The 22746-nt window shown below is 48.5% G+C and overlaps 1 protein-coding gene across 1 annotated transcript; it reads left to right on the top strand.

The window, feature by feature from the left end:
* Positions 1-664: 664 nt before the first annotated feature.
* Positions 665-6947, top strand: CPXM1 (carboxypeptidase X, M14 family member 1). The gene is made up of 14 exons (XM_032605666.1): positions 665-878; positions 2169-2330; positions 2518-2627; positions 2735-2874; positions 2980-3070; positions 3697-3847; positions 3932-4020; positions 4349-4472; positions 4560-4756; positions 4844-5023; positions 5108-5405; positions 5580-5719; positions 6372-6474; positions 6576-6947. Exons 1-14 carry the CDS (start codon positions 707-709, stop codon positions 6812-6814), a joined length of 2196 nt encoding a protein of 731 aa, XP_032461557.1. The 5' UTR covers positions 665-706; the 3' UTR covers positions 6815-6947.
* The last annotated feature ends 15799 nt before the right edge of the window (positions 6948-22746 follow it).

The following is a 22746-nucleotide window of genomic DNA, read 5'->3' as shown; positions in this document are numbered from 1 at the left end:
GGGGCGCCGCGGTGGGGGGGTGGGAAGCACCGCCTCTAGCTGGGCCCCTTGGGTGTCCTTCAGAAGAATTCCTGGAGAGCCAGCCCTCCCCCACCCCGTACGCCAGCCGCCGCCTCAGTTTCCTCTCACCCTTCTTTCCGTCCCACCCGTCCTGGCAGGGGGTTCTGACTGGATAGATTTCCCTCTCGGGTTGTAGTTTCCTCCCCAAAGTTCTCGGCTTCGCTACCTAGGCTAAGTCAATTAGCCGCCCTGAGCCTCAGTTTACCAGTTTATAAGATGAGATTTGTCTGAGAGGCCACGGGTAAAGCGCGTGGCACGGGGCATGGTACACAGTAAGTGCCCACTGTGGGACAGGCGCACAGGATCGCGTGGAATCCAGGGTGCAGGGTCTTTGCCGAGAGAGGATAATATGTGGTTAGGTGCGGGGGGCTGGGGCGCGGGGCAGAGAGGGAGGGGGAGGGTCGGCGGGTGCGGAGACCCTGGGCTGCAGCCCTGGCCCCTCCCCGCCCCTACCTTCCTCTCCCCTCCCCTGCCTACCCCTCCGCTCCAGGGTCCGAGGCCAACTAGCGGGCTGTGGGCGTGTCGAAGGCCGCAGGGGGCGTGCGGCGGCGGCAGGAAGGGGCGGGGGGCTCCCGAGCCCCAGCAGGAAGAGGCGAACCCACCGGCCATCGTGGGTCCAGCGCGTGTCCTCGCTTTGGGCCCAGCCATGTGGGGTCTCCTGCTCGCCTTGGCCACCTTCGCGCCTGCCGTCGGGGTGAGTCTGGGGGCGTCCGGCGCCTCGGTGCTGGGCCTGGCGTCGCCCGCGACCACCGAGGCCCCGGTCTCGACCCCGGCCCCGCGTAGCAGCCAGGCAGAGCTGTCCGCAGGGAACAAGAACGGTGAGCTCCCGACCCACGGCCCGCTTCTTCCGCGGGCCGGTTGTCCCACTCCTCCGCCCCCCGTGTGGCGACCCCTCCCCAGCACGCGCACACACACCACACACACGCCACACACGCCACACTCCGTGCCCAGCCCCTGTGTGGCGACCCTTCCCCACGCACACACGCTCCCTGCCCAGTACAATGGCTGCTGAATCAGCAGCCCCAGTTCCCTGCCAAACCAAGTCAGCAGTCCTGGGACAGGAACCAGTTAGATGCTGCCTCTTCCAGCCCCAAACTTTCCCTTTTCACAGATGAGGAAACTGAGGCCAGAGCCAGGAGGAGGGGAGAAAGAGGTGCAGACAAAGGAGGAGGGTGCAGAGCAAGACTGAGGGCAGGGCCTGGAAGGAAAGAACCAAGGAAGGGAAGAAGAGCTCTCTGCCAGGAGGAACGTGGCACTGCCTGGGGAAGGGAGGGGGAAGGCTGCCTGACTTCCCACCTTTTCAGATGTGGGAGTAAGAGGAGGAAAGCAAGGGGATTGGCAGCCTAGGAGGGCTTCTTGGGAGAGGCAAGTGGAACTGGTCCTGAAGGGTATCTCTGAATTAGGAAGAGCTGAAGAGGAAGGCATCCAGGAAGGAAACAGTCTGTGCAAAGGCAAAGGGCACCTAACACAAAAATGTACAGCATGTTCTAGGGGCATCTGTGGAGCTAGGCTGGGTGGGGAACTAGTGGCACCTGCCCTGTTCAATGAATGCTTTGTACTGAAGGGCAGGCAGGGCAGGGGTCCAGCTCTGGAAGGCCTGAGCACCCGGGCAGACATGGATTTGAGGACAGGACATCTCAGCTCAGACGGCAAACATAATGATGGAGGTGGTACAGAGGCTTTGGGGCATGAGACCGAGTCTGGAGCTAAGGAAGGCTCCTTGAAGTGTATCTGGGCTGGGATGCAAAGGAAGAATGGGAATTAGGCAATAAAATCAAAGGTGGTGGATGACAGGGAAGCGGACAGCCGGGCAAAGAAGGAGTTAAAAAACCAAATTCAGCTCTTTGGAGTAAGCAGATAGTTCCTAGTGGCAGTGTAGCTCTCTATTGGTGAGGGCCAAGCTGTCAGAGGGGAGAAGGAATCAAGGAAGTGGCTGGAGAGATAGGTTGGGGGTCAGCCTGTGGGCCTTTAAGTCCATGCCAATGTTCTTGGATATGTGTGGTGGGGCCTGTTGTGGACTTGCAGGCTTTCTTGCGCTGGCAGACCTCTCCATCTGGGGTTTTGTGTCATCCTTTCCCTCCCTGGTGCTCTGCCTCCTTGGTCCCCAGGGACCTCAGAACAGCATGTCCGGATTCGAGTCATCAAGAAGAAAAAGATCATTATGAAGAAGCGAAAGAAGCTAACTCCCTCCAGACCCCCGGTGACTGCCAGGGCTTCAGTGACCACCAGCCCTGCCAGGACCCTTGACCTCCCTGAGAAGCAAGAACCAGGTACCACCGTTTCAGGGGCCCTGCCCAGACTTGCAGTCTCTGGGGCACAAACTAATGTAGCTCTTGGTCTCCTGGGCATAGACATGCCCCCAGCCTGTCCAACACACTGGCAAGCTTAGGCTCAGCTTCCTACGTGCTCTGACCACTCTTTCTCTGGTCCCATTTTACTGCTCTGTCCCTGTCCCAGACTGTCCCCCTTTGGGCCTGGAGTCCCTGCGAGTTTCAGATAATCAGCTTGATGCATCTAGCAGCCAGTCCTTTGGTCTTGGACCACACCGAGGACGGCTCAACATCCAGGTCAGCAAGGCAACCCCTAGGACCTACTTACTTGCCCCTCCCACCTTCGGTTAAGGCTTACCCCATACTGCCTGCCTGGTTGTGATTACTGTGTCCTGTGCCCACAGTCAGGCCTGGAGGATGGTGATCTTTTTGATGGTGCCTGGTGTGCCGAGCGGCAGGATGCCGAGCCATGGCTTCAGGTGGATGCTAGGCACCCCACCCACTTCTCAGGCATTATCACACAGGGCAGGAACTCCATCTGGAGGTGAGGCAGGATATCTCCAGACCAGGGAAGTCATGGGCAGACTCAGGAGGACTGGGGTGGGAGTCCTGGGAGCCACCCATCATCTTTACCCATCTTTCCTGCCAGGTATGACTGGGTCACATCATACAAGGTCCAGTTCAGCAATGACAGTCTTACCTGGTGGGGGAGTAAGAATCGCAGCAGTGGGATGGACGCGGTGAGAGGTCCCATGGTGGCTGGGGCCCTCTATGCTGAGAGTTGGGCTCCTGGCCCACTGTAGGGTGCTGGGCTGGGCTGGGGCTCCTCTGAGGACAAGGAACAGGTGTCCACTTGGGCATCCCAGGAGAAGGGGGGTTGTTGTCAGGATGGGTGGCACCCAGCAGACAGCCTTGGGAGGAAGGCTGCTTTGGATGCCTGTATCCTCCCCCAGTCCTTCCTCCATGCCACAGCCTCCTGCTGGAACACCCTTTCTGGTGATGGGCCCCTGGTCCTTGCATCACTTCTCACCTCCTCATAGCTCTGGCTTCCCCATCTCAATGACCCCTTTTTACCCCAGGCTACAGTGTGGGGTCCTGGCCACCTCTAGGATTGGCTGCTCCTGAGTCACATGGCCATATTGGTCTAATGAGCTGTGACCAAAATGGAAAGTGTGGCTGCCTAGGGCTGCCTGCTGGCAAAGGCTGTGGGCAGCGGTCTGTGTTTGACACAGTGGGCAAGTCTCCAGCTGAGCCTACCGGGGTGGATTTTTCAGTGAGCTCAGCGGCCTGAGCTCCTTCCCTGGGCCCTCCGCCAGGCTGGCTGCTGGGGTTCAAGCCACCCTTACAAAGAACTTGATGCCCCCAGGTATTTCCTGCAAATTCGGACCCAGAGACACCAGTGCTGAACCTCCTGCCTGAGCCGCAGGTGGCCCGTTTCATTCGCCTGCTGCCCCAGACCTGGCTCCAGGGAGGTGCATCCTGCCTCCGGGCAGAGATCCTAGCCTGTCCAGTCTCAGGTGGGCTGTAAGACAAGGGTTGGATGGGCAGGGTGCACCCTCCACTGGGAACTCCCCCTTTATTGGGAACTCATCCTCTACCAGATCCTAATGGTCTGTTCCCTGAGGTCCCTGTGCTGGAATCCTCCGACACACTGGACTTCCGGCATCATGATTATAAAGCCATGAGGAAGGTAACCCCTATGACCCAGGAGGGAGGGATCTGCCCATCTCAGGTCCTCCGCCTACCAGGGCATAACTGGCTATGATTGCCCTCATGTCCACCCTCATCTCACCCTCCTGTTGACCCCTAAACTGCCCCAGTTTCCCTTGTTATGGTGCCTCCCTTATTCTGACCCTTCCTTCTGGTCTGCTGCTGCCCACTCCTGTACTGTGCCGTGGTGTCCCCATCTGTATGGGCCACCACAAGCTTTTGAAGTCCTTCCGTGGCCACATGTGGTCTGACCCCTGGGTCTGATCCTCCCATGCCCTGCACCATGGGAGGTGCACTCCACCCCCCAGCTGATGAAGCAGGTGAACGAGCAGTGCCCCAACATCACCCGCGTCTACAGCATCGGGAAGAGCCACCAGGGCCTGAAGCTGTATGTGATGGAAATGTCGGACCAGCCTGGGGAGCATGAGCTGGGTACTGGCAGGTGGGGTGGGAGAGGTGGGCACAGTGGCGGGGAGGGGCAGGGGCACGAGCCAGTTGCGAGCACCTGTGTGCTCCCAGGAGAGCCTGAGGTGCGCTACGTGGCCGGCATGCATGGGAATGAGGCCCTGGGGCGGGAGTTGCTCCTGCTCCTGATGCAGTTCCTGTGCCGTGAGTTCCTGAGAGGGGACCCGCGGGTGACCCGGCTGCTCACCGAGACGCGCATTCACCTGTTGCCCTCCATGAACCCTGACGGCTATGAGACTGCCTTCCGCCGGGTAGGCCACTTGGCCCGAGGGCCAGCCTGCTCCTTCCGTCGTGGTGCCCGGAGCCTGCTTGGCTTGAACAAACTTCGTCCCTGGCAGGGCTCGGAGCTGGTGGGCTGGGCAGAGGGCCGCTGGAACCATCAGGGCATTGACCTTAACCATAATTTTGCTGACCTCAACACACCACTGTGGGAAGCAGAGGATGATGGGCTGGTGCCTGACACTGTCCCCAACCATCACCTGCCACTGCCTACTTACTACACCCTGCCCAATGCCACTGTGAGTATTCTGGGGGCAGTGGTGGAGGGCCACCCTAGGGGCCTTTGTCTCTGTCTCCCACCCCCCTGACCTGCCCTTGTCCAGGTGGCTCCTGAAACACGGGCAGTGATCAAGTGGATGGAACGGATCCCTTTTGTGCTAAGTGCCAACCTCCACGGGGGTGAGCTCGTGGTGTCCTATCCCTTCGACATGACTCGGACTCCGTGGGCTGCCCGTGAACTCACGCCCACCCCAGATGAGGCAGTGTTTCGCTGGCTCAGCACTGTCTATGCTGGCACTAATTGGGCAATGCAGGACCCAGATCGCCGACCCTGCCACAGCCAGGACTTCTCCTCGTATGGCAACATCATCAACGGGGCTGACTGGCACACAGTTCCTGGGAGTATGTGCCCAAGGGTGGGGTTAGCTCCGTCCCCATAACTGCCCAATAAGACAGTCTGCTCTCACATAACCACTGGTGTCAACTGTCACCAGGAAGTGTCTCCCAGAGGAGGGCACCAGGAGGGCAGGGCTTCCATCCCGCCCCTTTAGGCTCCAGTGTCTGCGGTACCCCTAGGCATGAATGACTTCAGCTACCTACACACCAACTGCTTTGAGGTCACTGTGGAGCTGTCCTGTGACAAGTTCCCTCACGAGAACGAGCTGCGCCAGGAGTGGGAGAACAACAAAGATGCCCTTCTCACCTACCTGGAACAGGTCGGACCTGAATCCCCCCTGTGCCCAGCCTGCCCGAGTCACTCCTGACTGGTCTCTTCTCCATGTTGATGCAACTCCCAATAGGGAACTGAGCCTAGGGTCAGGCTGAGCATTCTGACTCACAGGTGCCATGGGTCACACTCACTCAGCATCAGATTGACTTGGAGGGATACAGGACAGGAATCACAGTTTGCCAGCGGGGTGGCGTAAGACATTGTTAGCGGGTGGGAATAGACCTGACAGCAGTCCAGGGAATTGTCCATAGAGCTGATCCAGAGCTGTTCTCTGAAGAGAGTCCAATTTTGCAAGTGCAGGAAATGCCCTGGCATAGACACTTCACTTTTCACAGAACTCATGTCCCTTGGAATGACTCCGTAAGTATAGTTTCCAAGAGTTCTAAAACACAAGGCCAATAACAAGAGTCACTGAACTTGGGAAAGCCCATAGATATGCCCTCCTGCCAGGCATTTATAGTTCTCCCAATCCAGATGCAATATGTCGACCAGGAGATATTTTCACCAGAGTATTGTCACGTAGAACAGAGTAGACGCACCACCTCTATCAAATTTGTGGGGAACAGAGGCAGAAAATGAACTGAAGACCACGTTTTCACACAGAAGGAAAGGGGTTTTGATAACCTTTTCCCACACAGGTGCGCATGGGCATTGCCGGAGTTGTGAGGGACAAGGACACGGAGATTGGGATTGCTGATGCTGTCATTGCTGTGGATGGGATTAACCATGATGTAACAACGGGTGGGTGTGTCGGGGAGGGGATGGGGGGAGGTGTGGGAGGCTTTAGCTGGGTCAGAAGCTGAGGACCACTGGACTCTGATCTTGCCTTTCACTCCTCTCAGCATGGGGCGGGGATTATTGGCGCCTGCTGACCCCAGGGGACTATGTGGTGACTGCCAGTGCTGAGGGCTACCACGCAGCGACTCGGAACTGCCGGGTCACCTTTGAAGAGGGCCCTGTGCCCTGCAATTTCCACCTCACCAAGACTCCCAAACAGAGACTTCGAGAGCTGCTGGCAGCTGGGGCCAAGGTGCCCCCGGACCTTAGGAGGCGGCTGGAGCGACTGAGGGGACAGAATTAACACTAGCCGAAGAGTCCCAGAGCCTTGGGCAGGCTGGACCTGTCCAGAAATGAAGGAGGGGACACGGAGAGTTGGGAGGGAGGGACAAAGTAGGGGGAAAGATGCTCAGGCTCATTAAAGCCATTTGGCACCTTAGCCAGTCTTCCTGTGGTCTCTATGTCCCAGGTCCTCCACCTGGGCCAGCCCTCAGCTTCCCCGATCCTATTCTGCACACACTTGCATACTCTCATCAGTCGACTTCTGGAAAAATAGTGTGGAAAGCGGATCCCACTTGGGTTCTTCCTGAACCAGGGCTTGATAGAGCAACTCTTCGACCCATCAACTTCTGTGGCAGACACCACTCGGTGCTGTGAAACATTCTGTAAGCACCTGCTCAGTGCCAAGCATGCAAGGAGTGAAGGATAAACAGTGCCCATCAACTTCCTGGGGCTCCCAGTCAAGAGAGGGGACAAGCGTGCCAAGGTGGATGCTGGCTGCTCTGGGAGCAGAGACTGGGGAGGTGTACACATGGGAGTGAAATCGCTGAGGGTCAGTCAGGATGCAATAGAGGTGACGGTTCTCGAAGTTTAGGTGGGAGGCGGGTATGGTGTCGGGGTGTGGACAGGGACAGCTCCAAGGAGAAAACTAGAGAGAGAACAGCTGAGAGCATTTGGGTTTGCTTCACCAGCCATTTTGGAGAGTGTTGGTAAATGACAGCATTCGATTCATTTCTTTCAATCTGAAAGGGAAGTTATGTGTCGGTCAGTATCTTGCCAGGAAAATAACCCACTCTAGATATTTCAAGAAGGGGAATTTAATGCTGGACATTGGGTATAAAGGTGTTGGAAGAGGGCTTCCCTGGTGGTGCAGCAGTTGAGAATCCACCTGCCAATGCAGGGGACACAGGTTCGAGCCCTGGTCCGGGAAGATCCCACATGCTGCAGAGCAGCTAGGCCCGGGCGCTACAACTACTGAGCCTGCGTTCTAGGGCCCGCAAGCCACAGCTACTGAGCCAATGCACCACAACTACTGAAGCCTGCACGCCTGGAGCCCATGCTCCACAACAAGAGAAGCCACTGCAATGAGAAGCCGGAGGACACAGCTAGAGAAGGCCCGCACGCAACAACGAAGACCCAACGCAGCCAAAAATAAAATTAAAAAAAAATATTCCAATGAATGAAACATACCAAATGTCAGTAATAAGCAAGACACATTCCTTTGGGGAAACTGTTAAAAAAAAAATCCAGTCTGTATATGCAAATAAAGCAAGGAAATGCAGTCTTTAAGAAAAAAAAAAGATGTTGGAAGAACTGGATGAGAAAAAGGGAGAAGGGAGTTTTACTTAGAAGTCAGGAAGCTGATAACACCCTTGGTTTGGGTTTTTTATTAGTATTGTTTGGCTGTGTTGGGTCTTTGTTGCTGTGCGCGGGCTTTCTCTAGTTGTGGCGAGTGGGGGCTACTCTTGAGGTGCACGGGCTTCTCAGTGCGGTGGCTTCTCTTGTTGCGGAGCATGGACTGTAGGCGTGCGGGCTTCAGTAGTGTGGCGCGCAGGCTTAGTTGCTCCGCGGCACGTGGGATCTTCCTGGACCAGGGCTCAAACCTGTGTCCCCTGCATTGGCAGGTGGATTCTTAACCACTGCGCCACGAGGGAAATCCTGGTCTGGTGTTTATAAGCCTGATGTTGGTGCTGGTGCTGGAGCCCACAATCACCTGTGGCCACCAGTAGCCAGCTGTGATCACTTGTGGTTGCCTGGTGTGGCTGGAGTCAGAAAGATTTCTCCCTTCCTTCCATTTTCTAATCTCCAACCTATGAAGTCCACTGGCAAAATCTAACTGTAACCTAGTTTGCAAAGAAGTCCACAAAATGTAGTTTCCAGGCACCTTAAGCCCCCTGCAATTCAGAGGAGAGCTTGCAAGGGCAGGAATGTGGCAAATGCTAACAGGCAAACTATGGCACAAAGACATCCATGTAGCCTATTATGTAATCTTTGCCTAGTGCTGGGCTGTTGTATTGTCTCTGCCTGTCTCTCATTTTCAATCTCAGATCACCATGAGGGATTTAGTACCACATCTCCCAACTCCCTGCTCCTTTTCTCCCCACCTCCAATGCTTCTTATACAGCAAAACTTTTTCCAAAAAAAAAAAAAATTTATTCATTGAAGGTTAATATATATAATTAGAAGTACACATAAGTGCACAGCTTATTGGCACAGTAAATTAGAAGACATGACTCAACTGTAATTACAACAAACTCTAAGTGTAAAGATACAGGCACCTTGAAAGTAAGAGGATAAAAAAAGGTGTATCATGCAACATTAATTAAAGGAAAGCAGGAGTGGCTATCTTAATATCAGATAAAGCTGACTTCAGGGCAAAGAAAATTACCAGAGACAGAAAGGGACATTATATAATGATGTAACTGAACACAGCCAGCCTTGTCTGCTGGAAGTTTCCAGTGAATCTTTCCCTTCTCTCTTAGGTACCCTAGAAACAGCTAGTTCAGCATAACTGAAATGACATGTGAACTCAAGCTCTGAATTTCCCCCATTTCTAGTAAGACATTTCCCTGGCCAGCAAACTCCCTCTGTTACATAGTTGTCAAGGAATTCCAAGGTTCCTTCTACTTTCCTCATAAATATGCAAAGTGGCATGAAAATGGGGCCCCTCTCCTGCTCTTTTAACAGCGAGATCAGCCCTTCCTGGCCTAGCAAGCCATCTTTTGGATAATGGGACTTTGAGGCATTATATGCATGATCCCAGCTCTTTGCTGAGAAGTTCCCTCCAATAAACCCTTATTGGTATCTGTACCATGTGTCATTAGAGGTGTTTGTCTTTGCATTATGATTGACATATATGACAAGATGAAGAACACTCAGCGTAATCTAGTAAAACTGAAGGCACACATGCCCCTATTCCTGGGTATACAATATATACTATAGGGAAACCCTTGCACATGTACAAAAAGATACGTGAATGCATATAGCAGCTTTAGTTACAGTAGACTCTAATCGGAACCAACCCCCAAATCCATCAAGAGTAGATTGGAGGGCTTCCCTGGTGGTGCAGTGGTTGAGAGTCCGCCTGCTGGTGCAGGGGACACGGGTTTGTGCCCCGGTCTGGGAGGATCCCACATGCGGAGTGGCTGCGCCGGTGAGCCATGGCCGCTGAACTTGCACGTCCGGAGCCTGTGCTCCGCAACGGGAGAGACCACAACAGTGAGAGGCCTGCGTACTGCAAAAAACAAAACAAAACAAAAACAACAAAAAAAACGAGTAGACTGGAGAGTAAAATATGGTACATTTATACAATGGAATTTTATACAGGATGAAAACAAACAACCACTATACACAACATGGATGACTCACAAAAACAATTTTGAGTGAAATAAGCAAAGCACAAAAGGAAAATTATATTGTTTATGGATTGCATAAAATAATAAAAGCAAGGATATGATTATGATAAAAGTTAGGATAGTGATTGATTCTGGGAGGATCAATGGAGCAACAGTCAAGGAGGAGAATATGGCAGGGGGTGGGGAGGCTCCTGAAGTGCTAGTAACATTTTTTTTCTTTACCTGATGAGAATCCTTTGGTGTTCACTTAAAAATATATGTTAAACTTTGTGTGAACATTTTATGTACTTAAAGTATCCATTTTCATTTATTAAAAATTTGCATATAATAAAATTCACTTTTTGGATGTACATTTCAATGAGTCATGCACAAAGATGCTTGTAACCACCACCATAGACACAGACATAAAGAATTCACTTGTGCCATCCCTTGTATTCAGACTCTCCTCCCATCCCAACCCTAGGCAACCACTGATCATATTTCTGTTCTTACATCTTTGTTTTAGCTCAGTGAATTCTCAGCAGGATTAACCTAAAAAGCTCTACATCTAGACATATTATCAAACTGTCAAAAACCAAAGACAAAGAGAGAATCTTGAAAGTGGCAAGAGAGAAGTGACTCATCATGTACAAGGGACAAAAAAGAGATCTTTTGTCCACTTAAAAATTTGGGTGGTTTTCTTATTTTTGAGTTTTGAGAGTTGGATATAAGTCCTTTGTCTGATAAGTGACTTGCGAATATTTTCTCCAATCTCTTGCTTATCTTTTAATTCTCTTGCTAGTGTTCTTTGCAGAGAAGTTTTAAATTTTAAAAAGTTTAGTTTATCAATTTTTTCTTTTATAGGTGGTACTTTTGTGTGCTATCTGAGAATTCTTTGACCAAAAATCATGAAGATATTTTTCCTATATTTTCTTCTGAGAGTTTTATAGTTTTACATATTACATTTAGGTTTATGATCCCTTTGAGTTAATTTTTATATATGTGAGATGTAAATTGAGGTGTTTTTTGTTTTTGTTTGTTTTTTAATCTTTTAAAATTTTTGGCTGTGTTTGGTCTTCATTGCAGTGCGTGGGCTTCAGTGGTTGCAGCACACGGGCTCAGTAGTTGTGGCACACTGGCCCTAGAGTGCACAGTCTTCAGTAGCTGTGGCTCGAGGGCTCTAGAGAGCAGGCTCAGTAGTTGTGGCGCACGGGCTTAGTTGCTCTGAGGCATGTGGAATCTTCCCAGACCAGGGATCGAACCCGTGTTCCCTGCACTGGCAGGCAGATTCTTAACCACTGCACCACCAGGGAAGTCCCTGTTTGTTTGTTTTTTGCATATGGAGGTCCAGTATTTTTACAGCACCTTTTGGTGAAAAGACTGTTCTTTCTCCATTGAAATGCCTTTATACCTTTGTTAAAAATCTGTTGACTGTATTGATATGGGTCTACTTCTGGAATTTTTAGTCCATTGCATTGGTATGCATCTATTCTTTCACCAATACCACACTGTCTTGACTACTGTAGTTTTATGATACATTTGGCAATTGGGTAGTATGCACATGAATGAAGAATGAAGAAATTCAAAAGAATGAAGAATGCAAAAGAATGAATTTGGACTCTTACCTTATGTCATATACAAAAATTAACTCAAAATGTATCAAAAATCTAAACTTAAGAGTTAAAACTATAAAACTCCTAGAAGAAAAAGGAGAAATCTTCATGACATTCGGTTTGGCAATGATTTCTTGGAAATGACATCAAAAGCACAAGCAACAAGGGAAAAAAGTAGATAAATTAGACTTCATAAAAGTTAAAAACTTGTGTGCATCAAAGAATACTGCAAAAGACTGAAAATATAACACACAGAATGGGAGAAAATATTTACAGAAGTTTAAATATCCAGAATACATAAAGAACCCCTACAACTCAACAACAAAACAAACTAATTCAAAAATGGGCAAAGGACTTGAATACATTTCTTCAAAGAAGATATACAAATGGCCAATAAGTACAGGAAAAGATGCTCAGCATCATTAGTCATTAGGGAAATGCAAATCAAAACCACAATAAGATAGCACTTCACACCCATTAAGATGGCTATTAGCAATAAAATGGAAAATAACAAGTTTTGGCAATGATGTGGAGAAATTGGAACACTTGTGTATTGCTAGTGGGAATGTAAAATATTACATCTGCTGTGGAAAAGAGTTTAGTGTTTCCTCAAAAAGTTAAACATAGGGCTTCCCTGGTGGTGCAGTGGTTAAGAATCCGCCTGCCAATGCAGGGGACAAGGGTTCAAGCCCTGGTCCGGGAAGATACCACATGCTGTGGAGCAACTAAGCCCGTGGGCCACAACTACTGAGCCTGTGCTCTGGAGCCCATGAACCACAACTACCGAAGCCTGCATGCCTAGAGCCTGTGCTTCGTAACAAGAGAAGCCACCGCAATGAGAAGACTGTGCACAGCAATGAAGAGTAGTCCCCACTCTCCACACCTAGAGAAAAGCCCGCGCACAGCAACGAAGACCCAACACAACCAAAAATAAATAACTAAAATAAATAAGTTTATTTTAATAAAGGCATAAAATTTTTTTTAAAAAAACAGAATTGCCGAATGACCCAGTAATTCCACTTCTAGGTATATATCCAAAAAAATTTAAAGCAGGAACTCAAACAGATATGTGTACACCAATGTTCAGAGCAGCATTATTCACAATAGCCAAAAGGTAGACAAAATCCAAGTGTCCATCAAAAAATGAATGAATAAACAAAATGTAGTATACACACAATAGAATATTACTCAGCCATGAAAAGGAATGAAATTCTGATATGTGCCATTAAAGACAAAACTTGTTAGCAAAAACCATTATGTTAAGTGAAATAAGCCAGACACAAAAGGACAAATATATGTTTCCATATAATACTTTTTTTTTTTTGCGGTACGTGGGCCTCTCACTGCTGTGGCCTCTCCCATTGCGGAGCACAGGCTCCGGACGTGCAGGCTCAGCAGCCATGGCTCACGGGCCCAGCTGCCCCGCGGCATGTGGGATCCTCCCGGACTGGGGCACGAACTCGTGTCCCCTGCATCGGCAGGCGGACTCTCAACCACTGTGCCACCAGAGAAGCCCTCCATATAATTCTTATATGAGGTATCGGAAAAGGCAAATTCATAGAGACAGAAAGTGGAATAGAGGTTACTTCATACAACTCAATATCAAAAACAAACAAACAACCCAATTAAAAAATGGGCAGAAGAACTGAATAGACATTTTTCCAAAGAGGAAATGCAGATGGCCAACAGGCACATGAAAAGATGCTCACCATTGCTAATCATCAGGGAAATACAAATCAAAACCACAATGAGATATCACCTCACGCCTGTCAGAATGGCTATCATAAAAAAGAACATAGGGCTTCCCTGGTGGCGCAGTGATTGAGAGTCCACTTGCCGATGCAGGGGACGCAGGTTCGTGCCCCGGTCCAGGAAGATCCCACATGCCGCAGAGCGGCTGGGCCCGTGGGCCATGGCCGCTGGGCCTGCGCGTCCGGAGCCTGTGCTCCGCAATGGGAGGGGCCACAACGGTGAGAGGCCCGCGTAACGCAAAACAAACAAACAAACAAACAAAAAAGAACATAAATAGCTAATGTTGGTGAGGATGTGGAGAAAAGGGAACCCTCGTACACTGCTGGTGGGAATGTAAGTTGGTGCAGCCACTGTGGAAAACATTATGGAGGTTTCTCAAAAAACTGAAAATAGAACTACCATATGACCCAGCATTTCCACTCTTGAGTATACATCTGAAAAAACCAAAAACACTAATTTGAAAAGACACATGCACCCCAATGTTCATAGCAGCAGCATTTACAATTGCCAAGACATGAAACCAAATTAAGTGAATGGATAAAGATGTGGTATGTATATATACAATGGAATACTACTCAGCCATAAAAAAGAACAAAATTTTGCCATTTGCAGCAGCATAGTTGGACTTGGAGGGCATTATGCTAAGTGAAATAAGTCAGAGAAAGATAAATACTGTATGATATCACTTATATGTAGAATCTAAAAAATATAACAAACTAGTGAATATGGCATAAAAGAAGCAGACTCAGAGATACAGAGAACAAACTAGTGGTTACCACTGGGAGGGGGAGGGGCATTATAGAGGTTGGTGAGTGAGAGGTACAAACTATTGGGTGTAAGATAGGCTCAAGGATGTACTGTATAACATGGGGAAATCAGCCAATATTTTATAATAACTGTAAATGAAAAGTAACCTTTAAAAATTGTATAAAAGTTAAAGAAATTTTAAAGAAAAAAAAGAGTAGAGATTACTAAGGATTGGGGGTAAGGGGAATGGGGAGTTATAACTTAATGGGTACATGTTTCTGTTTGGGATGATGAAAAAGGTCTAGAAATAGATAGCACTTCCAGCATTACAACATTGTGAATGTATTTGATGTCACTGATTGTACACTTAAAAATGATTACAATGCTAAATTTTACCACAATTAAAAAACTAAATTAAAAAAACCCTACAGAGACTTCCCTGCTGGTCCAGTGGTTAAGACTCCACGCCCCCAGTGCAGGGGGCGCGGGTTCAATCCCTGGTCGGGGAACTAAGATTCCACATGCTGTGTGACGTGGCCAAAAGATTAAAAAAAAAAAAAAAGATGTTAAAAAAAAAACCTACAAAAAAGTGGTTAATGTGAATCCTACATCTTTGTTTTTCTTCTTTTTTAAATTTATTTACTTTTTAAAATTTATTTATTTAGTTTTGGCTGTGTTGGGTCTTTGTTGCTGCATGTGGGCTTTCTCTATTTGCGGTGAGCAGGGGCCACTCTTCCTTGCGGTGCACGGGCTTCTCACTGCGGTGGCTTCTCCTGTTGCGGAGCACAGGCTTCAGTAGTTGTTGCATGCAGGCTCAGTAGCTGTGATGCATGGGCCTAGTTGCTCCACGGCATGTGGGATCCTCCCGGACAAGGGCTCGAACCTGCGTCCCCTGCATTGGCAGGCGGATTCCCAACCACTGCGCCACCAGGGAAGCCCTGTTTTTCTTTTTCAAAATTGTTTTGGCTATTCTAGTTTCTTTACCTTTCTATATACATTTTATTTTAAATTTTTTTAATGTTTATTTATTTAGGCTGCACTGGATCTTATTTGCAGCATGCGGGATCTAGTTCCCTGACCAGGGTTGGAACCCGGGCCCGCTTCATTGGGAGCGTGGAGTCTTACCCACTGGATCAGGAGGGAAGTCCCTATACACATTTTAGATTTAGCTTGTCTCTATCTACAAAGAGTCCTGCTGGAATTTTAATTGGAATTACATTAAATTTATTGTTCAATTGGGGGAGAATATATATCTTAAATATACTATGTCTTCCAATCTATAAATATGGTATGTTTTTCCTTTTATTAATTCTTCTTTGATTGCTTTTATTAGCATTTTGTAGTTTCTAGCATACAGATCCTGTATATGTTTTGTTGATATATTCAAGTATTTCATTTTTTTGGAGCTATTGTAAATGGTACTGTATGGACTGAATTCTGTCCCCCTCAAATTTGTATGTTGAAGTCCGCTCCCACACACACCTCAGAATGTTACTATATTTGGAGATACAGACTTTAAAAAGGTAACTGAGGTTAAATGAAGTCAGATGGGTGGGCCCTAATCCAATGTGACTTGTGTTCTTATAAAAAGAGGGAGTGATACCAGGGACATGTATGCCCAGAGAAAAGGCCATGTGAGGACACAGTGAAAGACATCCATCAATAAAACAAGGAGAGGTCAGGCAGGAGAAACGAAATCTTGAAACACCTTGATCTTGGGCTTCATAGCTAGAACTGTGAGAAAATAAATTTCTGTCCTCTTAGCTACCCGATCTGTGGCAGCCCTAGCAAAAAAATACAATTACTATTTTCAAAAATGTCATGTTCCAGTTGTTCATTGCTAATATATATATTTCTTTTTAAGGAACACTTTTTAAATTATAAGTACATTTCTTTTCTTTCTTTTAAATTTATTATATTTATTTATTTTTGGCTTTGTTGCTGCTTGCGGGCTTCCTCTAGTTGCGGCGAGTGAGGGCTATTCTTCGTTGCGGTGCATGGGCTTCTCATTGCGGTGGCTTCTCTTGTGGCAGAGCACGGGCTCTAGGTGTGTGGGCTTCAGTAGCTGTGGCACATGGCTCAGTAGTTGTGGTGCATGGGCTTAGTTGCTCTGCGGCATGTGGGATCCTCCCAGACCAGGGCTTGAACCCGTGTCCCCTGCATTGACAGGCGGATTCTTAACCACTGCACCACCAGGGAAGCCCCTTGTTGCTAATATATTGAAGTATGATGGAATATTGTATATTGATCTCAAGTCTTGTGACCTTGCTAAACTTGCTTATTAGATATAGGACTTTAAAAAAATATAGAGTCCCTAGAATTTTCTGCATAGATGATCATATCATCTATCAATAGGGGTAATTGTATTAATTCCTTTACAATATTAAGCATTTTATTTCTTTTTCTTGCTTTATTGCACTTGCTAGAACTTCCAGTACTATATCAAATAGGAATTAAGTAACAATGGCTGAAAACTCCCCAACTTTGGTGAAAGATATAAATCTGTAGATCAAAGAAGTACAAGAGTGGTAAGAGTGGATTTTAGGAGGGAAACATTAAGTTTGACGTTAGCTATTAGGTTTTTATAGATGCCCCTTATCATGTTGAGAAGGTTCCCTTCTAATCCTAGTTTGCTGAGAATTTTGATCAGGAATGAATGTTAGATTTTGTCAAATGCTTTTTTCTGCATCTATTGAGATGATCATTTCTATTTTTCTTTTTCAGTTTGTTAATACGGTGAATTCCATATTAGAATTCCATCCCAGTTAGAAAAGAGGATCAGAAACAGTTCTAGTTCACAATGAATGATCAAAAATAATCACTTGGAGTTTCACACTGGTGTTAACTCTCCCGGTCTCTATCATAATATAGTTTGAATATATCTGGGCCATCTGTACATTGTGAAGAATGCTACAATGGTTCTTTACATTGCTGACATCATACTGGCTGGGCAGGATGAACATGACACAGCTAGCACACTAGAGACCTTGGTAAGGCACACACACTCCAGATGGTGGGAAATAAATGCTATGAAGATTCAGGAAACTGCCACTTTGGTAAGGTCCTATGGGATCCATTCATCAAGGGCATGCCATGATATCTCCTCCAAAGTAAAAGACTAATTGCTGCATCTTGTGTCCTCCACCACAAAGGAGAAAGCACAGTGACTGGTGGCCTCTTTGGATTCTGGAGACAACACATTCTTTTTTTTTTTTTTTTTTTTGCAGTCCACGGGCCTCTCACTGTTGTGGCCTCTCCCGTTGCAGAGCACAGGCTCTGGACGCGTAGGCTCAGCGGCCATGGCTCACGGGCCCAGCCGCTCCGCGGCATGTGGGATCTTCTGGGACCGGGGCACGAACCTGCGTCCCCTGCATCGGCAAGTGGACTCTCAACCACTGCGCCACCAGGGAAGCTCTCTTTTTTTAAAAAAAAGATTTATTTATTTAATTTATTTTTGGCTGTATTGGGTGTTAGCTGTGGCACACAGGATCTTCACTGAGGCATGCGGGATCTTTTGTTGCAGTGTGCAGGCTCTTCATTGAGGTGCATGGGCTTCTCTCTACTTGTGGTGTGTGGGTTTTTTTCTTCTCTAGTTGTGGCACACAGGCTCCAGGGAGCGTGGGCCTGTAGTTGTGGCGTGCGGTTCCAGAGCATGTGGGCTCTGTAGTTGTGGCACACCAGCTCTAGTTGAGGCGCACAAGCTCAGTAGTTGTGGCATGCAGGCTTAGTTGCCCCATGGCATGTGAGATCTTAATTCCCTGACTAGGGATCAAATCCACAACCCCTGCATTGGAAGGCGGATTCTTTACCACTGACCACCAGAGAAGTCCCTGGAGACAACACAGTCTTCATCTAGGAATACTCCTCCAGCCCAGGTACCAGGTGACACAAAATGCTCTCAACTTTGGGAGGGATCATGTGCTCGTGTATATTTGTCTTTTTAAGATGTTTTTTTTGATGTGGACCATTTAAAAAATCTTTACTGAATTTGTTACAATACTGCTTCTGTTTTATATTTTGGTTTTTTGGCTGCAAGGCATGTTGGACCTTAGCTCCCCGACCAGGTATGAACCTGCACCCCCTGCAATGGAAGGTGAAGTCTTAACCACTGGACCACCAGGGAAGTCCCTGTATATTTGTCTTAATTATTATTGTTAAGAAAAAAATAATACTTTTTTTGTTTGTTTTACTTGAAAAAGGGACGTCTTTTTCTAATTTGAACCAAGACACCATATGTACTAGAATGTGCTTGAGATGAAACTTGTTTGATATCCATGGAGAGGAAGACAATGATGGTTCTAGCCTGTGAGATAAGACACAAGCTAAATGCCCTCAAGTCTGTGAAAGCTTGGAAAGTGTGGAAGAAATAAAGGCCAAAGGCTCAAAATTTAATGTCAAACTATTGCTTACGAAACTCTGCGTGTAGGAGGAATTGCAGGAACAATGTAGTGGCCCAAATCCTCAGGTTTCTTGGAACTTTGAAGTTACAGATGTTCTTTTTTTTTTTTTTTTTTTTTTTTTGCGGTACGCGGGCCTCTCACTGTTGTGGCCTCTCCTGTTGCGGAGCACAGGCTCCGGATGCGCAGGCTCAGCGGCCATGGCTCATGGACCTAGCTGCTCCGCGGCATGTGGGATCTTCCTGGACTGGGGCATGAACCCACATCCCCTGCATCGGCAGGCGGACTCTCAATCACTGTGCCACCAGGGAAGCCCACAGATGTTCTTTTAATTACAGCTGTATAAGAAACACAAAAATATGGAATTGCCTTTCTCAGAGGTTGGGGCCCTTAAGACCTGAGTGAGAAATGAACATTTTTCAGTTATTTCTTCAAGTATTTTTTCAGTCCTAACTTTTTTATCTTTCCTTCTGGGACTTGGTTGACACTAATGTTAACTTTTTAAAAAAATATATTATTTATTTATTTATTTTTGGCTGCATTGGGTCTTCGTTGCTGCGTGCAGTCTTTCTCTAGTTGCGGCGAGTGTGGGGCTACTCTTCGTTGCAGTACGCGGGCTTCTCACTGCAGTGGCTTCTCTTGTCGTGGAGGACGGGCTCTAGGCGTACAGGCTTCAGTAGTTGTGGCTCGCAGGCTTAGTTGTTCTGCGGCATGTGAGATCTTCCCGGGCCAGGGCTTGAACCCGTGTCCCTTGCATTGGCAGGAGGATTCCCAACAACTGTGCCACCAGGGAAGCCCCGAAATTTTATATTTTAACTGGCTTTTTCTGACACCAGTCTACCAGGGCAAGGTGGGGTGCTGCCAGGCAGAGGTAGAGAGTCTAAGTTTCTCACTTGACCTCTGTTGACACCCAGGGGGTGGTGTTCCTTTTCACTGATGGGCAGAGGTGGGAGGTCTGGCTCCAAGTGTGATCTCCACTGACACCACAGGTTGGGGGTAGCCTTGTTACCTCTGGGCCATGGTCAAAGTCCTGACTCATTAGGTTTCTTGTGACACCATCCCAGCAGGGAGAATGAGAAGCCCCTTGTTACTGCTGAGTGGGGTGGAAATGCAGGCTTTTCACATGGTTTTCACTAACATGGTGAAACACGAGTGAGGCCCCAGGGGAGGCCTCATCGCCAGCCAGCGGAGATGAAAGTCTCCGCCCTTTACTTGGTCTTCTCTGGCATCACACTGGCAGGGTGTTGGGGTACCTCCTTGCAGCCTGGACGTAATGGAAGTTTAGGCTCCCCACTGGGCCTTTGCTGTTGTGAGTGTAGGTGGCGCTACAGTTTCCTCTGGGGGATTTGACTGGAGTATAAACTTTTTTGTCTAAAAGTTTCTGTCTTACCGGGTTGCTCCTTTCTTGGTCTCTTGACTAGAGAGACAGCAGGTTTTTGTTGGGGCCTTTTGTTGTTCTTTTCACCCACTGGCATTTCTGAGTTGCCGGCTTCTTCTGTTCCAAATCTGGGGTATGTGGGGCAGAAAGAAAACCTACAGAGGGGCTTCCCTGGTGGCACAGTGGTTAAGAATCCGCCTGCCAATTCAGGGGACACAGGTTCGAGCCCTGGTCTGGGAAGATCCCACATACCACTGAGCAATTAAGCCCATGCACCCAGGGGTATTACAGCCATCTCCTTGCCAACTGTCATGCCCTTCAAGCTCCAGGGCTCCCTATGGCATCAGGTTAGGCTCCGCTGATACCACATTCTTACTTAGCATCCCCCCATCCCCACACCAGTCCTGTCCTGCCTCCCTCAGCCCTTTTCTTCTAGAGAGCACTTCCACATGCACCCCAGCCCCCATTTCAAGCTCTGCTTCCAGGGAATCCCCTTACGGCAAGTGCTGCGTAAGTTGTGGGTCTAAATGTCAATGTCGCCACTCCTCCTGGGCAGTGTTGAGGGAAGAAGAGGCCTTGCTACCTCTCTTTCTCCTGCTCTGTCAGCTCCGACTCCACACGTACACACACAGGCACATATGCCTCCCTGCAGCCCCTCCTCCCCCACCTTCTGCTACTGAGCTGCTCCCCCGAGGAAGTGGGCTTGGAGGAATTCTGTCAACCTTGAGGCTTGATTATGAGTTTTTGGTTTTCAGATGAGACCAAGAGAAGGGATGCCCCACCTCACTCAAAAAGGAACAGAGCGACGCCTGGCAGCCTATTTTTTTTTTTTAATTAATTTTTACTGGAGTATAGTTGCTTTACAACTGGCAGCCTCTTGTTACCTGCTCCCGGCCTGGCCTGACCTGACCCTGGGGACCCTGTAGGGCTCCACACTGCAGAACCGCGGGGGCATCACTGACAGGCCTGCCGGGTTTAGGCTTGCTGAGTAGCCACTCGACCACATTCCACGCGGCAGCCACAGTTTGTCTTGGCGAGGTGGCCCTCTAGGCCCGACTCCAAGAAGGCCTGGGGAGCAGCCCAGACAAACCCGCTTTCGCCACAGAAGCCAAAGCTGGCTGGGCTTGAGTCGGTGCCAGCCCCAGTGGCCAGACCCTCCTCCACCCACCTGAAGGTGGACTCAGGCTCTGGGTGAGGGGTTGGATGTGTGGAGGGGGCTAGGCTCCCAGTTGGGGGAACCCCAAGAGAGGCAGCAGGGGCAGGGACGCAGGCCAGAGGGCTTTCCTGCCCAACCCTCCACCCTAAGGCAGGCCTTCAAGAACTGGACTCACAGGATGGCTGCCCACTATAGCGTGGCCCTTGGCCATGGTGCTAGATGGATAGCCCCTTACACCCTAGCCATGGAGAGGCACCTACACCTCCCCTGGGAACCCTGGAAGCCCAGCTCGAGGGGCCCACTGCACAGCGAAGGGTCTCTCAGGGGCAGCGTTCACTCCCAGGCTGGCAGGGAATGAGGAAGGAAAGGCTTTGGAGAACCAAGATGCCAGGATGCTGGGCTCCAAGGAATAACAGACCTGCTGTTGACGGTGTTTTCCTTCCCCTTTTAAACACTTGGCTCTTTTTCTCTCGTGCAGAAACAGTCTAGTTTCTGTTATTGCCCTGGTGGGAAGCCTCTTCTATATCTTTAGAATCATGAAGTCTCTTCCAGTCTGTCTCCAGTGGGGAGTGTCTATGGACTCAGAACACCCTCCTTCCCCTTGGCAGTCCCCTCAGCTCTAATCCCAGCACTTGCCCCCCCCTCACCCCCATCTACCCGGGGGTGGCCCTCTGTGCTCCCTGCCAGGACTGAGGCAAGGAGGGGTGGGAGTGGGGGTGGATACCTTCCCCTTTGAGAAGTGAGTGGGGATAGGGGCTCTTGGACAGATGGCCCACGAGCAACTTTCTGGAACTCCAAAAGAGGAGACCCAGAGCTCAGAGTCCAGCTGAGGACAGACAGGTTAGAATTGAGGTAGAATGACTTAGTGAGAGACTGATTTGCTTTTGTTCTTGTGTTTTTCCCTCCCCCTCTCCCAGAAGGCATTAGAAGGTATCATGACAGGGTGAAGTACTGAGGTGGTCTTCAGATCTCTGCATTTTGTTTCCCAGAAACCTAGCTTCTTGAAGAGAAGTGGGGAAGGTGAGGGCCAATGGGTACATTCTGGGAGAGTAGCACAAAGAGAGAAAGAGATAGAGATAAAGAAAGAGAAAGAGACAGAAAGAGAGAGAGAGAGAGAGAGAGAGAGAGAGAGAGAGAGAGAGAGAGAGAGAGAGAGAGAATGGGGCTATATGTTAACAAATATTATACCCTGGGTAAAGGAGACATGGAAGTGTACCATTAAGCATACAATTAATGCAGTTAATGCAGTGGTTTAACATTAGACATATAATGAATGTAATTCAGCACGTTAACAAAATAATGGAGAAATTCACATGATTCTCTCAATGTATGCACAGAAGCATTTCATAAAATTTGGCATCTATTCATAATTAAATTTTTTTTTAGAAACTCAGGAATAGAAGGATGCTCTAAAACCAAACATGATACTTAATGTTAGAAGTTTACCTTTCAAGATCAGGAGCAAAATAAAATTGCTCACTAACACTACTTCTAATTAACATTGTATTGAAGGCACCAGTGATGTATTTTGGCAAGAAAAGGAAAGAAAAGAAATAAGGATTGGAAATGAAGAAATAAG

The sequence above is a fragment of the Phocoena sinus genome, chromosome 15 (genome assembly GCF_008692025.1).
Source record: "Phocoena sinus isolate mPhoSin1 chromosome 15, mPhoSin1.pri, whole genome shotgun sequence".
In the NCBI taxonomy this organism is placed as follows: Eukaryota; Metazoa; Chordata; class Mammalia; order Artiodactyla; family Phocoenidae; genus Phocoena; species Phocoena sinus.
The sequence above is the reverse complement of the archived record's forward strand: the minus strand, read 5'-3'. Positions and strand labels throughout refer to the sequence as shown.

Excerpts from the sequence above, each read along its gene's own strand:
- CPXM1 (XM_032605666.1), top strand. The coding sequence starts at position 707 with ATGTGGGGTCTCCTGCTCGCCTTGGCCACCTTCGCGCCTGCCGTCGGG. Across the intron at positions 4,473-4,559 it reads GCCTGGGGAGCATGAGCTGG|GAGAGCCTGAGGTGCGCTAC; the intron begins GTACTGGCAGGT and ends GTGTGCTCCCAG. Across the intron at positions 5,024-5,107 it reads ACACCCTGCCCAATGCCACT|GTGGCTCCTGAAACACGGGC; the intron begins GTGAGTATTCTG and ends GCCCTTGTCCAG.